Source organism: Pteropus medius, unplaced genomic scaffold (genome assembly GCF_902729225.1).
Source record: "Pteropus medius unplaced genomic scaffold, Ma_sr-lr_union100, whole genome shotgun sequence".
Classification (NCBI taxonomy): domain Eukaryota; kingdom Metazoa; phylum Chordata; class Mammalia; order Chiroptera; family Pteropodidae; genus Pteropus; species Pteropus medius.
Genome location: NW_024350927.1, coordinates 7,516,007 through 7,533,366, shown reverse-complemented (window position 1 = coordinate 7,533,366; position 17,360 = coordinate 7,516,007). Strand labels below are relative to the sequence as shown.

The window sequence follows — 17,360 nt, the reverse complement described above, 5'->3', positions numbered from 1 at the left end:
GGGAAACAGGTACTATCTTTTTACTCTAAGAAAAAAGATCACGTTTCCTAAGGTACTACTGTCCTCACCTTCGCTTTTTTCCTTCCTGTTATACCGTCCAGTAGTTAAGCTCCAGGTCCTGGAGCCGGGTAGATTAGTTATCTCCCTGTAAAATGAGGATAATGACAGCACCTCGCTCCCATGACCGTTGCGGAGAGTACATGAGCTAATATGTGTAAAGTGAGAGAAAGAGCTTCGGGCACGTGGGAAGCATCCTGTTAAGTGTTAGCTCGTGTTCCATCCCATGTGGAGTCAATAAGCTTTCCTCACTAGTGCTGGGATTTACAGTCAGGATGGCAAGGAACGCTGATAAAATATTTCTTTTTCGATTCAGACAGCTGTGTTTTGAAAATAGTTATCCCATTAGCAGTTTGAGGGAGAAATATGTCGTCACAGCTGGTCCCTCAATTGCCAAAGACGTTTAATTTAATTCATCTGTCTGAAGATAACGATGGCTAGTACTGTTTTCTGGAACTTACCGTATTCATTCATTTAATTCTCACAGCAGCTCTTTGCGATGAGCGCAGTTACTGCCCACACTTAAGAGCTGAGGGACCTGAGGCACCGAAGGTTCTGTTCAGAGTTGTACCACCATTATGTGGCAGAGCCAGGGTCCCGGCCCTCACCCTTGTCCACCTTCATCTTCCTCCCTCCTCCCCGGGGTGGCCCAGCCACATGGCTTCTGCCCTCCAGTGCCCTGCCTCAAGGCCTTGGCATCTGCAGTTACGTCACCCCGGCTCTTGGCGCATCTGGCTGCTTCTCACCATCCTGGCTAAAGTCAAGTGTCACCTTTCCTATCTTAACTAAATTCAGCCCGCATCCATCACTTATCACATTTTCCTGCTCGCTTCATGGTCTAGAGCAGGCAGAGACCCCCTCTGTCCGGCTGGCTCACCATTTAGTGCCTGGCACGGCATCGTTTAAAACCTACATTGACCGATGTAGGTTTTAATAATATGATTTAATAATAGTCTGATGATTTTAATAATAGTCTTAGCTCCCTTTTTTTTCATCTATACGTAACCTGACTCTTACATACGTGAGTGCACACATGTGTGTGCATACACATGAATGTAGAAGGAGATATATTCTAATTGTGGTAAAGTGGTGCAGAATCCTGGACGACTTCTCTTAAGGTTACAGTTCTAGCTCAACAGTGACGTCCCGATGTTTTCCTTACGAGGGGCGAAGCGCCTAGGTGTGTTTGTCTCTGGAAAGACTGAGTCACGTGCTCAAAGGAAGATGTACAGGTCTCAGGCAGTGAACGATACAATTCCTAAAATAAATCGTAAAAATGAGAGCCTGGATCAGGAAGTAAAATCATGTTTCCTCATCCGTTCGTGTAAAGCAGATAGTACTTTGTATACACATCTGTATCTCCTCTCCCTCAGTAACTGCTTCCTCCCACTAATTTAAATTAAATTGTATCCATGTCGTTTGTTTGCTCTCGGGGCCCCTCGGGTTTCCTTTGGGGAATTTGATAGAGAAGGGGGGGTACCAGGAACCTGAAACCAGAACTTTGACAAAAAGGGATTTTTCCATTCGTTCCGCTGAGAACTCTGGGCGACCGTGGACGCTACAGAACTGTGTGAGGTGTCAGGCCCGCGACCACAGTGGGGCGATCTGGCCGGGACAGACCCGTGTGACTCCGTTAAGTCGGGGACGGGCTTTTGGGCGCTGGTCCTGCAGGCTCGAAAAGGCCGCGTGGCAACCGCTCTCCTTCCGGAACGAACCTCACCCTTCCTTGTTCCGCCCTAGATAACCAGTTCAGGATGTCCATCCTAGAACGCCTGGAGCAGATGGAGAGGAGGATGGCCGAGATGACGGGGTCGCAGCAGCACAAGCCCGGAGGCGGCGGAGGCAGCAGTGGAGGGGGCGCCGGGAGCGGGAGTGGCGGAGGTCAAGCTCAGGTACCAGTCCGCGCAGACGGCCGCCTCTCGTGTTGTCTCACGTGTTCCTGGTTGACGAGGCTGTCCGTCACAGCCCCTTCTCTGGGGCCGGTGTCATCCCTGGGCAGAAGCGCTCCTCGGGACTGCGCTGCCACACTTTGGGGTCCATGTGATGCGAAGGGGGCCTTGGCGTTGGGGCTTCTCAGTCGCTCAAACCCCTCCCTAAGCCCTAGACCATTGTCACTGATCTCAGAACGCACTGCCGTCACCTGGTGGCGGGGGTGAGGGCGTCCCATGAAAAAAACGGAGGCCAGACGCCGACTGGGGTCTGCCGGCTTAGAGTCCAGTTAGAGTCTGTTTTGCATTTCGTATTCTATCTCTAACTTAAGTATGGAAAACATACTGGAATTCAGTAATTCGTAAGCCTTTTATAAACTCAGATCAATGTGATAAGGGCCCAGAGAAATGGTTTCTGTAATTTTTCACTATAAAACGTTACACCTTCTATCATGTTTCTCCTATGTTTTTTTTTTCATAAATTCCATGAAGAACGCATTGTATTTCTAAATACAGAGAAATTACCGAATATTGTTTTAGAGTCCCACTAGTCCTGAAGGCCATATAGAAATTTCATTTGGTAGCTTCATTTTGGAAAAGTGTCCTGGGCAGAAATTATTTTTCACGAGTCCCTAGAATACATTTAAAGGGGCCGACAGTGTTTCTTAACGCCCACTACTGAGTCGTTACCCAAAAACCTCAAATAATTCCCTCCTGCTCTTCAAGGCGAATGATGATTTCCTCTGAACGATTACATTTTTAAGTAAACATCTTGAGTTTCACGATCCTTGTGAATATCACGTGTTCGTCATATTTTTAATAATACATGAAAACAAAACAAAATATATCCCATCCAAAAAACTAACCCCTTTTTTCCTTGAATTTTCTTCTTTCTCACCTGCCTTCAGAAATCAACGGAAAAAGAAAGACTAGGCACACAGTAAAATATTATTAAGGCTTAGACAGGCTTTGTTTTTTCACCCAGTACTACTGCGTTTTATCAAAGAAGCAATCATCGTTTACTGTATCCCGTGGCTCAAATAAGAGATTCCTATGAAACCCTTTTCCTTTAACCAACAAAGATTGCGTAAAGGGAAGGGAGCCCAGAGTCACTTCACGGCTCTCCCATTCGGCTGCCGGCCTGTTATAATCTGATCCCACGTTAACGACCGTCGAACATCCTTTCATCGATTTAAGTTGGCTTCAATGTCTGTGTCCACCTGATGCGGTGGCCTTTTTTGTTTAACGCAAAAGAAATTCTCTCTCAGTTCGCTACCCGGTGATGCCCGCGTGCTCACGAGTGTGTCTGCCTGCTACGCAGAGAGCAGCTCTGCCTGGACTTGGGCGTCAAGGTCATCCTGCCGCAGGCTGGGGTCGCCCAGCTGTGCTGTTTAAGATGTTTTCACAGCTCTAGCGAAGATGACATTATGTCCATCATCTGCCGTTTTATTTTTGCAGGAGTGTTTTTCCAGATTTAAAAGTAAAAAAACAACGAGGAGCAACAGTATCCTGTAGTAATTGAACTTTAGGGGGTTTATTACTGGAAAAAATGCTTTTAAAATAATACCAGAGGTGAGAATTAGGCTAGACGTGCCATTTATTTGGGGAGGAACGTTAAACGTAAAACTGCTGTCACAGAGACTCAGATAAGCTGTTGAAGTTACTAACTTTTTTGTTTTATTTTCCTTTACAACTGAATCAAGGGAAGAAATCCGTATAGTTAAAATTAGTGAATTTGGCTTTCATGTGTACCTCTATTATTAACAACGCTTAAATTTCAAGATCGCTAATGCTTTTTCAAGTATGCTTTTTACTATATATGGAGGACTGGATTATATCGAATTTTAAAATTTTTAATTGAGATGTAATTGACATATAACATTATTAGTTTCAGGCTATACAACATAATAATTCAATATTTATGTCCATCGTAAAGTGATCACAACAGTAAGTCCAGTTAATGTCCATTATCACATAGTTACAAATCCTTTTGCTTTGTGATGAGAGCTTTTAAGAAGGAACTTTCAGGAACTTTCACATATGCAACACAGTATTAACTACAGTTACCGTGCTATACATTACATTCCCAGGACTTACTTATTTTGTAACTGGAAGTTTGTACCTTTTGACCCCCTTTACCCATTTTGTTCTCCCTCCCCCCACCCCCGTCTGCCAGCCACCAGTCTGTTCTCTGTATCTACGAGTTCAGGTTTTTTGTTTGTTTGTTTGTTTGTTTTTTAGATCCCACTTGTAAGTGAGATCCTATGGTATGTGTCTGACTTATTTCACTTAGAATAATGCCTTCTTGTTGTCGCAAATGAATCATTGGATATTTTTAAATGTTCCTTTGGGGGAGAAATCCCCATCAAAGCGACTTAAGTCTGCAGAAGCAGCGAGGGGGTGGGGGGGGTGGGGAGTGGGTCCAGGCGTCCCCAGGGGGCAGCACTGGGAGAGTTGCTCTGCTGTGTCTCCTCACAGCACTGTGCTTCCTGCGACGTTCACTTCCCCTGGGAGGCTAGGGCCGTGGTTTTTTTTTGTTTTTTTTTGTTTTTAGCAGTATACGCTTTCCCTGAGATGGATCAGCATGACGTTTATGATCACGGTGTCAGCTGTAATAGACAGACTCTAGAATTCTTCCAGTTGTGGAAAATTACCTTGTGCCATGACTGCAGATATGAGCCGCAGAGCTGAACTAAGCTCATTCTGGCCTCTCTGGTGCAGTGTCTCTCGATTTTCAGCTTTGTGTTTCCCATTTCGAGCCGCTCGTCGTAAAGCGTTTGTCTCCCCTCCACGGGAACGCCGACGTTGGGGGGGGGCCTCCCATCGTAATGCGTGCTTTCCCACCGCAGTGCGCCTCTGGCCCCGGGACCTTGGGGAGCTGCTTTGAGAGCCGCGTGGTTGTCGTCTGCGAGAAGATGATGAGCCGGGCCTGCTGGGCCAAGTCCAAGCATCTGATCCACTCGAAGACGTTCCGTGGGATGACCCTCTTACACCTGGCCGCTGCCCAGGGTTACGCCACCCTCATCCAGACCCTCATCAAATGGCGGTAAGGCCGGGGTGCCCGCGGCCGGTGGGCGTCCTCGCTCAGCGACACGCGGCTTGTCCTTGAGCGTTTCACTAGTGTGGAGATCTGGCCATTCAGTGAGCGTGCTAGCCTGTTAGCAAACGGCTTCCTCCGAGGCCAGTTTCCAAGAGAACTTTATGAACTTCTGCCCAAGTTCATATATACTGAGCAAGACACTAACCGAACGCTGGAATTTTTATTTCCTCTGGGCACCTAGCCAAATCGAGAGTCCAAGCCACCCTGTGAAACTCGGGACCCTGTCTCGTCACCTGAAGGGTGTTGATGCTCAGCCCGGTTTCGCCTCGGGGGTTTGGTAACCGTCAGCGATTCCTTCCAACACTGAGTAATCTTTCAGTAATTGCTGGTGCTCTCCCTTACAGCACGAAGCACGCAGATAGTATCGATCTGGAGCTGGAGGTCGACCCCTTGAATGTGGACCACTTCTCCTGTACCCCTCTGGTAAGGAATGGCTTCCTTTACTTCCCGAACCGTTTTTCTAGGCCGGCGTAGGGATGTGCCTGGCGCCCTGTGTTATCCCTCACGGACCGATGATGTTGTCAGAGCCGCTTTGTAACGGTGACATTCGTGGCCCCGTCGGCATCGCCGGCAAGGGTGAATCTGTCAGGTGGCCGCAGCGGCAAAGTGAAATACGTCTTACTCGCGTTGAGAACGCTCGCTCTGTCTCCTTATTTGTTTTAGATGTGGGCGTGTGCCCTAGGGCACGTAGAAGCCGCTGTCGTGCTCTACAAGTGGGACCGCCGGGCCATCTCTATCCCTGACTCTCTAGGAAGGCTGCCTTTGGGGATTGCCAGGTCAAGGGGTCATGTGAAATTAGCAGAATGTCTGGAGCACCTGCAGAGAGATGAGCAGGCTCAGCTGGGCCAGAGCCCCAGAATCCACTGTCCTCCAAGCGAAGAGCCTACTACAGATAGCTGGATGACCCAGTGGCACAGTGAAGCCATCGACTCTCCAGAAATACCGAAAGGAGTCACCGTTATTGCAAGTACCAATCCAGGTAAAAATTTCAGAGCGTCGTATCTCAGACTTGGCAGATTTCCCAAGCGCTTCCCCTCAGCCACCCTCAGAAGAGCCCGTAAGATACAGGCATTTAAGGGTTTGGGTGGTTTTACGTTTCCGATTTTCCCTTTTAGCTGTAAGACTGTCTAGTGCTTCCTCACTATTCCCCACTCCCCAGCAAAATGCAGAAAGCAGCAAAAAAATCTATGTCCGTGCAAGAAAGATTCTGGAGGAGGATTATCTGGATACGACACGTGCCGCTGGGGAATATTTAAGTGTCAGGGACACGTCCTGAGCTCCGGCTTTGCCCTTCGTGTCTCTCAGGCATAGAGAAAGTGTTAATTCTTTAGGATTCCTGATTTTATTCCTGACTATCCTTTCTACTGTACTTTTCAGAGCTGAGAAGACCTCGGTCTGAACCCTCTAATTACTACAGCAGTGAGAGCCACAAAGATTATCCAGCTCCCAAAAAGCATAAATTGAACCCTGAGTACTTCCAGGCAAGGCAGGAGAAGCTGCTTTCCACTGCACTGAGTCTGGAACAGCCAAATCTCAGGAAGCAGAGCCCTAGTTCTAAGCAGTCTGTCCCAGAGGCAGTGAGCCCCAGTGAAGGAGTGAGGGACCACAGCCGGGAGCTCTCCCCTCCCGCTCCAGAGCCTGCAGGAGGCCAAGCCTCTGGACCCCGGCCCGTAGGAAAGCGGAGTTCCAAAGATCTTTACCTTGGTGTGTCTACAGCACAGGTGACTGGAAATCCGAAGGGGACCAGTGTAGGAAAGGAGGCAGCACCTTCACAGGTGCGTCCACGGGAACCAATGAGTGTCCTGATGATGGCTAACAGAGAGGTGGTGAATACAGAGCTGGGGTCCTACCACGATAGTGCAGAAAACGAAGATTGCTCGCAGCCCATGGACGACATCCAGGTAAGCTCAGGCGAGGTAAGCCCGCAGAGGCCGGGGCGTCCGTCACCGCCGCCTCGACCCTCACACCCCATGTCCAGAGGTCACGCGACCGACCGCCTTCCCTGTGGCGGGTCGGAAGGCTGGTCTCTCGCGTGAGGATGCGAAGCGCCGTCTTTGCCTGGGTCGCGAGTTCACCCAGGGAGTCGGCGCTGGGAAGGAACGGGCCGGAGCAGCGGAGGGGCCAGGGCCCAGCAGAGCCGCCCGCCCCGGCTCCTCAGGACCCACTCGGGACCCTGCTGCTTCCTTGCATCCGGGGTGACTGGTTCCACGGGTTTAGGTGCTAGTCATGGTAGGGTCATGCCTAGGATGAGAGACCTGTGGTTAGAACTTAACAACGTAAGCGGTTTGATCAGCACGGCCGTCACCAGCCAGAAAGGGCATATCCGGCATGAGGCTCTCATGAGATGCAATGAAACAGCCCTGAAGCGGAACTCGACTGCCCTCCTAAGAGATCTAGGAACTCCCGAATCCCTTCAGAGCATGAGAATTGTTATAGGTTCAAAGAATGTATGCCGAAGTAAACTTGAGGTCGGGCTATTCTATTACGCAAGCGCATTCCAGTCAGTAAAATGTGCTACGCAGGGGAGGACCAGACCAGCAGCCCGAGGACGTGTGTCCGACGTCCTCATTTTCCCACTTCCCATCAATATGGCCCGAAGCAAACGTAAAAGGAAAAACCTCCCCCAGGAAAAACCTCCCACAGTAGGGCGCCGTGCACCGGGGTGCGACGTGGCGACAGAGAGGCCGGAGGTCCCATACCCCGGCCGGCCTCTGAGGTGGGGACCAGCACCGAGCCCCCGCCCAGCACAAGGGGGAGGCCGGTACGGGACCAGTGCCCTCCCACCCCCTGGGTGGTCGCAGCTCCACTACTGAGCCACCGGTGGCGGGGAGACGGGGGGACGGGGACAGGTGGGCCGGGGGGCAGGCTGGGAAATCAGATGCTATTTTAGACAAGGGTGGGCACACGTTTTCTGTAAAGGACCAAATAGTAAATAGTCTAGGCCTTGTGGGCCGTGCAGACCTTGTCATGACTGCTCAGTCTGCCTCTACAGCGCACAAGCAGCCTCAGGGAACAGTAAATGAATGGCTGCGGCTACGTGCCAGTCAGACTTTATTTACACAAACAGGTCGCTGGCTGGACGTGGCCACCACAGTTTACCAGTTCCTGATGGAACCCATACCAGATACCAGTCGTAAGCCACCTAGAACAATATTTATAAACATAAACATATAGTCACACATCACCAGACTATGAAAATCAGCTCTAAGGAGGAAGAACCAAGTCAAGCATCTCGAAGAGTGCTGTCCGCTGGAGCTTCCCGCGGGGGCAGAGGTGTCCCACACCTGCACGGTCCGGCAGTGCGGCCACGAGTCACACGTGGTGCTGGGCACCCGGAACGCAGCCGGTGTGACTCAGGAACGGAATTCCTCATTTTATCTGAGTTTAATGAAGTTTAAATATCCACGCGACAATGCAGCTTTGTAGCAGATATCCGTCACTGCAACAGAGTCGTTGCCTAGACTAGAAAATGACCTTTAAAAATCCATTTTATATTTTCACCGAGCCTTGAGACAATAATAACATTTTGCTAAATCGAGGACACATCTATGAAAAAAGCGGCAGTCTAAAGAAGCACTTTAGCCAAATGAAAAAATAACCATGAAAAATAATGAAATAATCCAAGAAAGGGCCAGCCAGAGTTCATGGAGGAATGGACAATAAAACCAGTAAAAATGATCTGTCTGAATAATTATCGAGGGTGTGGTTGTATGTATAAGGCAGTTATTAAGAGGGAGTTCTTTAAATAGAAGAGGAATAATGTGTAAAAAATAACCTAGAACTAAAATTTTGAATTCTTTAATCGAAACCAGAGAGGGCAGGAAGTGAAGAAGGTAGAAGGGTTTTAAAGCAGTTCTTCTGCTCAAGAGATAACAGGCTTTGTTCCTGTGAGATTGACAGATACGTGTGGGCTGAAATACGCTTCTTAGAAATGTCAGGTTAATAGGTAGCATAGAAACAGGCCATAGAACTTCTGTGCCACTGAAGAAGAAAAAATTTGCCCCATTTGGAAAAAATTCAGGAACAGTAACAAAATAACAATAGTAATAGAAAACAGAAAACGTCATATAGGAATATTTTCCAATTCCTTCCTGCTTTGGTGACTGATAACTCTATTTAGAAGATTCTCAGATTGGGTGAAAAAAAAAAGCAAAATACACTCACTATATGTTGTATGCAAAAGACAACTAAAATGAAATGAAACGAGAAAACGAAGCGATGGGGAAAGATATAAAAGACAAATATGTATAAAGGAAAATAGACAAAAAGTACACTTCAAGGCAAATAGTACACAGATATAATAAGTACATATGTATATAATGTACCGAGGATCAGTCACGAACCATTGTGTACCTAACAACCTAACTCTTAAATATGAAGGCAAAAACTAGTAAATGTAACATGTGGAGCCACAACTATAATGACAATGTGAGACTAACACAACCATCTCAGAATTTGTTGGATCAAGTAAATATGAAAAGATACGAAAAAAATTGAACCAGTAGTTATAAAGCTTGGCTTAATGTAGATTTACTATAAATGATATGTTCAATACATAATATATGTAGTTATGCAGATATATGTAATTAATATACCTAGTAAATATATATAATTGGTTTTTTATATATTCAAGACATGTATATGAATATTGCTCATATACCAGGACACCAAGAGAATTTAAATAAGAACCCAAAGCTGCACATTTAAAAGCTATCTTCTCTGACTATAATCCAAGAAATTTAGAAATGAAGGACATGATTTTTTAGGTCCAACTGCTTAGAATATTATTATTTGGTTTAAACTTATTTAAATTTCATTGCTTTTGTAGCCATTACAATAAAAAAATCAGCTACTTAGTATTCCAGAGTGTTGCACTTACGATGTTAAGATGTTCTTTTACTGATAGGTGTTTATAAAAACAGAGGATTTGGGGGGTGACTATAGAGTCAGTCTCCAGAGTCTTCCGGCTCCAGAATTTCCACTTTGCTTTTAATAAAATATTTTAACATTTTCCTGGGGTAAAAAAAAAAATCAAGGTAGGACGTACTTCCTACTGTTTGAGTTACAAATCAAGGGAGCCAATAGTGAGGAACAAAAAGCTGAGATATTTTTTCTCTAAACGTTTTTGTTTTGTATTCCTGTTACAAAAATAATTCTTGTTCTGTGTTGAAAATTTAGAAAATTACTCGTGTTTTCAACAGCTTTATCGAGATTTAAGTTACAGCCCAGGACATGCACCTGCTGCACGTGTTCAGCGTGGTGCATGTTTCACATGGATACAGCTGTGCAGCCAGCCCCACGATTCCACTTAGAACCCTCCCATCACCCCCCAAAGCCCCCTGGGCCGTCGCAGTCCATCTCTGCTCCCATCTTAGTCCCGGGCAACCACCGACCTGATTTCTATCCCCAGAAATTTCATGGAAAAGGGATCATAAATGATGTAGTCTTCTGTGTCTGGCTTCTTCCACTTAGCATAAAGTTTTTAAAGATTCATGTCGTAAGATAAGCGTTTTGTCACCTGTGTATAGACCCTTCCAGAACATTTTCAGTTCACTTAGAAACTTAAACTGCCGTATTGCAATCTCTGTTATCAGGAGATGTGTGAGGACGGTTTTGAAACGAGGCCACGTCTCTGGTTCCGATAACGTGCACCTCACTCACTCCAGATGCATCTTAAGGGTTCCTAACTGCGTCTGTCAGGAATGTGTTGGGCGCAAGTATCACTTGACTGCGGCGGTTTGATTTGAAAAAACAATGTATTTTTCTCACATGACAAGCAGTCCACAGGTTCAGTTGCTCAGTGATGCCATCGGGGACCCAGACTTTTTTCTGGGTGTTCTGTTCTTGTTGGCCCTCCTCTTTGTGCTTGGCGCTTTGCGGTCATCACAGTGTGACTGCGAGCTTGTCTGCGGTCAGTCAGGCAGGAGGAGGGCGGGAGGGCCAGGCACACTGGTACCCTTCGTGGGGAGAGCAGCGTCTCTGCCTCAGGCCCTCCTGGCAGTCTTCCAGAAGTGGGTCTTCTGTCTCATTGTCCAGAAGCGGGTCACAGTCTCCCTCTGTGCACAGGAGGGCGGAAAGCCCAGACAGGGTTTATCACGATTGTCTTGTCACACACGAGCTGTCCCCTGGGGTTTGGCTCATTTCTTCTCTCCATGAAATGGGTTCTCTAGGCCAGGCACAATGGCAGGGCCGGGGGCGGGGAGGTATTGGTTAGGTAACCAGTAGTGTCACCATGTTACTATGACAACTTATTATAGAATTGCCTAGTCGTGGCATCATTAAGTGGTTGATTCTAGGTGGCAGTAGAGAGTGGGCACAAGCCGGAAGTGCTATAAGACGTGACTAAAGGTCTATGGCCAAACTGTGCTTTGGAGATCAGGTCTCAGCACATTCGGGTGAACTGTGTAAAACCCGACGACATGGAGTGAACCGGACTGAGGTGTCCGCCCCCCATCGCCCTGTTTTTTTTCCTCCAAGGTCGGGGAGGGGAGGTAGGCCTGGCTAACGTCGGAGCTTCCCTTCTAACCCGTGTCTTGTGAACGCCGGCTTCCAGGTAAACATGATGACGCTGGCAGAACACATCATTGAAGCCACGCCTGACCGAATCAAGCAGGAGAGTTTCGTGCCCATGGAGTCCTCAACCCTGGAGAAAACAGATACGGCCACTATTAGCGGTACAATGAGCTGGCTGGCCAGTTACCTGGCCGATGTCGACCATCTGCCAAGTGCCGTCCAGATCAGGTCAGTCTACGCGGGGTTTAAGTGGCAGCGTGGGTGACCCATCGGCCTAGTCAGAGGGGTGCTGAGTCGGCAGGACCTTATTAGCGAGCGGGGGAGGCATTAGGACAAGCTCCGTTGTCACTTGCAAGACCCGCTATGTCCTCACCTCTTCCATGGCTTTTCTCCCCGAATCGGAGCACGTAAGATGACGTATCATACGGTTTTTCCCCAAATGCAGTCGAAGTTCCATTAGAGCAGAGAGGGCGGTGTACTTCGTGGGGTTAGCACTTCGCATAGCAGTAAACTCGTCACAAGTGCTCAGCGTGCACTTACAGGCTGGAGGACGATTCAGGTCGGGCACGTTTAGTGACTTAGCCGACCGACCAGGGGCATATTCCTGACAGTCCACAGTGGCTCCTGGTGGCCGCCGTCTCGTCTCCTAAGTCAGCATGTGACGGACGGGGCAGATCGGTCACCAGTCTGCCGCCCGTGTCTCCTCTCGCTTCAGGAGCGCGTACAACGAGCCTCTGACCCCTTCTTCCAATACCAGCTTGAGCCCCGGAGGCTCTCCGGTCAGCGAGATGGCTTTCGAGAGACCGAGCCTGCCCTCTGCGGCCGACTGGTCAGAGTTCCTGAGCGCGTCGACCAGTGAGAAGGTGGAGAATGAGCTCGCTCAGCTAACCCTGTCTGACCACGAGCAGAGAGAGCTCTACGAAGCGGCCAGGCTCGTCCAGACGGCGTTCCGGAAATACAAGGTAGAGGACAGTCCTGCCGTGATGCTCCTAAGATCAGGGAGGTGGACGGAAGTCAGAAGCAGCCCAGCTAGAACATACGCCGTTTCTTTTTTTCCTCTGAGTTTGTAGAATTTTTTATTTGGAATCATTAATAATTTTCAGAGGCTGTAGTAAAAAACAAACAAACAAACAGAAAAACCTGACCAGTAGTATGGTGGATATCAGCATCTCAACTTACTGCTGGTAAATAACGTATTTATCATTTAGTTACTACGGCTTAAGGCGGCGATTCATTTGAGTTGGCGCCTCTGCCACAAGGAATTTATGACACGGAGCAGGGGTTTCTAACCGGAGGCCTAGGGACTGACTTGAGGCAGCCCACAGACTCCTGAAATTTTAGGGTAAAGCAGCCGTGTGTGCAGTTTAGGTGGGAGAGGGTCCTAGTCTTCCCCAGGCTCTCAAATGAATCGCTGCCCTAAGCCGGCATTAAAAGCCATGGCTCATTCGTCCGAGAGTAGAGGGCTAACGTTATCTTGGGAAAGGACAGTGGAGATCTGGCAGTTTATAAGGACAAATACCTGATTTGTTAAATACTTTACGAATGGATGTGTTTCGAGGCCTCCTAACATCTAAATATCACGGTTCTGCTTAGCAAGAGTAGTTGGAGATTTATTCTGTAAATTCATTTTTTTAAATTTATACTTAAAATTATCACTATATTTTGCTAAACCCAGGCTCTCAGTTCCGACAAAGTTAATGAAATGAGCGATAATTCTACGTAAGTCCTAGGAAAGTTGACATTTCCTTATACTAAATTATTAAAAAATATTTTTCCTTTACCTTTCAGGGCCGACCGTTGCGAGAACAGCAGGAAGTGGCTGCCGCCGTCATTCAGCGCTGTTACCGAAAATACAAGCAGGTAAACCAGGCTCGGGTCCCAGGGGGCGGTGCGCCTCACCCGGCACGCACGAGGCCCCCGAAACCCTAACGTGCTCCCTGCTCGGTTCAAGGGCCGGCTCCGAATCGCCTCCATTAGAAACCAGAGGGACCCGTGCCAGGGGGTAAAAGAAAAGTTCGCAACTAAACCGATGCCACAGAATAATTTTCGTTCAAGGTTTTGGCCTTTCTATTACCACCTGCCTGAGATATTGGGCTGATACGAAGGAGGTCGTTGGCGTGTGAAGCGAGGGCCTTGACACACATAAAACTCCGGAGCAACTAGACGATAGCACTTTTAGCCATTTTCCTTTAGCCTTCTTTATATCCATCTTAGAGTGAGTGAGTGTCACGATCTTTGGAAAGCTGAGGTTGCTTTTGCATTCCCTCCTTAACAGATGCGAGAATATCTAAGTACCCTTTCCTGCAGTCTTCCTCTGCCGGAAACAGCCTGCAGGGTTAAGTAACTAGCATGGGGGACCTGTACGTCCCTGTATGTCCCAGCTCTTTCTTTCAGGCATATCACCCCATTCGGCCCTTACCGTTATTTGGAGTAAACGATTTGATTTCCATTTTACAGATGAAGAAGCCGAGGCTCAGAGAAATTAAGAACGTATTAATGAGACCTCTCTAACGTAGGTGGTTAGAAAGTATAAAACATTGCCTAACTGAGTTTCATATGGTTCGTATGATAAAGTCCAGTCCTGTCAGTAAATTCTGGAACCTTTTATTAGGTTGCGCTTTAGGTAGGTTTTATCTTTTCATTTCAGGAATAATAAATGCTAAGACGTACACTAGCCACATAGAGATTCGGGGCTGTGGCCTCTTTTCTGGTCTAGGGCTTCGATTTCTCATTTCTCTGGGATTCAGCCCTATCCGTGAGTGGGGCGGGGCGGGGCTACCTTCATCTTATGGCCAGTTGAGTTCTTGATCCCAGAAAATGAAGGTTTATTGTGTAAACGCTGACACCACAGTCCCTGTAACTGCGGCGGGAGGGGGCGCGGCCTTGCCCTCCGGTCCCCGTGTGGCAGGCAGGCCGCGTGTTAGCGCAGGTGATGCACAGAATCGGAGTTTCGCGTCCGCGATTACAGCAGGTGTTTATTCCAAAATGTGAGGGTCTTTTTAATCCCCTCCCAAAGACGTGTTGCCTACATCCAGTAAGACAGAAGGCGTTCCTTTTTGAAATATTGACAAATGTGAGGCAGATATTTTGGAAGACGGAAGGCGTTGATACAGCCAGGCTGCCTTTTTTTGTTGGTGGTGGTGGGCGTTTTATCGGTTCTGGTTTTTAATTTCATTCTATTCAGCAATCTAACATTAATCTTGTATTTTCTGTTTCTCCCCCAAGCTGACATGGATAGCCTTGAAGGTAATGATATACCCAAGCCCTCTCACAAACCATTCCACCAGAGTCACAAACTCCACACCCATCACCAGCTACAAGAAGGGCCCTTCGGTTGGCAGGGTCATGAAATAGGCATACTCCCCTTGCCAGGCCATTAACCACAGTGCATCTGCCCTCCGGGGACCGTGTAGTTGTTCAGTTGGAGTAGTATGTTTTGACAGTAGTGATAATTGGACGTTTTCTTGGCCAACGTCAATCTAAAGAATCCATCCAAGCCAGTTCCCGCGAGCCCAGTGAGCTGCAGAGTAAGTCACCTTCCCCCGGTGTGCTCCGGGCCCAGCAGGCTCTGGGTGTGCGGTGCACGTAGGCCGCGCTGTTGAAAACCACAGAATCTCTGTAGGATATCGCAGATGCAAATATAAAGCAGGTCAGATGAGAGGAACAAGATCCTTGCAGAAGGCTCTTGTGTCTAGAACATTCTAAGAAGTCAGTTTCTTCTTACCCCGCCTCATACACGCAGTGGTGTACTTGGGCGCAGGGCTGTTCTGAGGACTGTTTTTCCCCATGCTGGTAAGTCACCTTCTTGAAAGCAGAGGGCTTGGTCATCCCCAGGGTCATATTCTGTGTCCTGAGCAGTTTGGAATAGCATTTTTTAAATATGGAGAGCTCTGTATTTTTAGTGCGTAGAGACAGAAATGGCAGAGCAGCCTTCTCACGTGCCCTCACCCTTCATCTTGGCAGCTCTGCTGCAGGCTGGGTCGGGGGGCCGCCTGCCCTGGCTCCCGAGCGGTCCCCAGTTCCACGATGACTTTCCGGGATTCGTGGCTTCACCCCCGTGTTAGTCCTATGAGTGTCAATCTTTTGCAGGTTAAAATGGCTCAAAGGTGTCAGCGTTTCATGATAAGCCTTGTATTTGGGACCTTGTAACTCAGAAATTTCTTACATGAAATGATGGTTAGGAACTGGATGCTGACTGCTGAGTACGCTTGTGGGGGTGGGGGGCACGGGAGGCCCGCAGAAGGTTAATTAAGAATGCTTCCAAATTGGATAGTGAATATTAACCTTACACTTTTACATTTTTCTATGTAAGTTTTTAAGATTCCTAAGTGTCTAAATGGCTTGCTATTAATTTTTGTTTTCAAGAAGGGCAATATATTTTGATGTTTTGGGGAGAAAGCATTTTTCCCAAATAATTTAAGCAATACTTGATCTGAAGGTGATCCTTAAAGTAAAATTTTGCATTTCACAAAGGTACGTGTGATGATTCTCAGTTTGCCTCTTTGGCGATTAAACCCAAAACAGAGAGAATCTGGTAATAAAGGGGAAAAAGTCATTTCTCTTCTTTCCTCCCCTGATAAGCTCAGAGAACACAAAACTCGAGTGGCTCCCGTTGTTACTGGTTTTGCTTCTTCTTGTTTCCCCTGCAGTATGCACTTTATAAAAAGATGACACAGGCTGCCATCCTCATCCAGAGCAAATTCCGAAGTTACTACGAACAGAAGAAATTCCAGCAGAGCCGGCGTGCGGCTGTGCTGATCCAGAAGTATTACCGGAGCTATAAGAAATGCGGCAAGCGACGGCAGGCTCGCCGGACGGCTGTGATTGTCCAGCAGAAACTCAGGTGAGCCGAGGAGGTGTCGCGGAGCGAAAGCTGTTTGGGGAAGAGAACCCCGACTTAGTTGCCCGGATGGCCCTGTGCCGGCGTCAGGGTCTGTGCAGGGACTAAAGAATTTTGCACCCATTTCCTATCCAGACCATTCTAGATATCGCGACGTCGTATAGTTCTGCCTGCGAGTCGTCTCGTTTTGTCTGTTTAGCTCGTTCTCCGTCCCCCTCCCACCCAACGATTTCGATGTCACTGGCCCATTTTCAACTTATATCAGAATTTGTCAGGACCCGAGTTTCTGCTCAGAACGGTGGCACTCTGTCATAGTAGTCTAAAAGGAGGCGTCACTACACGTGAGGACTTGGAAAGGTAGAGCGAAGCGAGTCCGCTTGAGAGAGTGTAAGAAAAATGTTTCGCACCGTGGACTCTGCTGGCACAGGCAGCTGAGAAAATAGTAGCCCAGAGGGTCAGAGTCAGGCAGGTCCACGTCTAAACTGAGAAAGCCCATCGAATGCCAGAAGGCCTCTTTCAGCAAAGCGATCGTATCGAGTGTTGCCGAGTGACATCTGATTTTCCATTTTTACGTCGTCGCCCTTAGAGCTGGTCGGAAGTGCTCCCACAGCCCCACCCGCTTCTCCCAGCGATGCTCAGATGCAGGGCCGGAAAGCCGCATACGCTTGTGCTGGCGGATTTGCTACGGGAACCGTTTCATTGAAAGTCCTGTATCCCTACTGACTCGTTGTCAACTTTTGCATATCAAGTTTTACAGCGCCCTCCCCGTGACATTAATTAATACTCTGGCTTTTCCAGGAGCAGTTTGCTAACCAAAAAGCAGGACCAAGCTGCTCGAAAAATAATGAGGTTTCTCCGACGCTGTCGTCACAGGTACATTAGCCCTCGTCTATACATTTTACTCATCACGACTAATAAAACA

At 48.0% G+C, this 17,360-nt stretch overlaps 1 protein-coding gene across 17 annotated transcripts in view; it reads left to right on the top strand.

The window, feature by feature from the left end:
* The window catches only part of CAMTA1 (calmodulin binding transcription activator 1), a 784,924-nt gene that overhangs the window by 752,671 nt on the left and 14,893 nt on the right, over positions 1-17,360 (top strand). For 9 of the 17 annotated variants that reach the window (XM_039842302.1, XM_039842311.1, XM_039842303.1 and 6 more), the window contains 11 exons: positions 1,798-1,949; positions 4,835-5,031; positions 5,430-5,508; positions 5,749-6,064; positions 6,463-6,986; positions 11,639-11,826; positions 12,314-12,560; positions 13,387-13,458; positions 14,824-14,844; positions 16,248-16,441; positions 17,237-17,311. In XM_039842302.1, coding sequence (XP_039698236.1) covers positions 1,798-1,949; positions 4,835-5,031; positions 5,430-5,508; positions 5,749-6,064; positions 6,463-6,986; positions 11,639-11,826; positions 12,314-12,560; positions 13,387-13,458; positions 14,824-14,844; positions 16,248-16,441; positions 17,237-17,311 — 2,065 coding nt within the window. The remainder of the gene's footprint in view (positions 1-1,797; positions 1,950-4,834; positions 5,032-5,429; positions 5,509-5,748; positions 6,065-6,462; positions 6,987-11,638; positions 11,827-12,313; positions 12,561-13,386; positions 13,459-14,823; positions 14,845-16,247; positions 16,442-17,236; positions 17,312-17,360) is intronic. The other 8 variants (XM_039842317.1, XM_039842314.1, XM_039842313.1 and 5 more) reach the window with 4 other exon arrangements.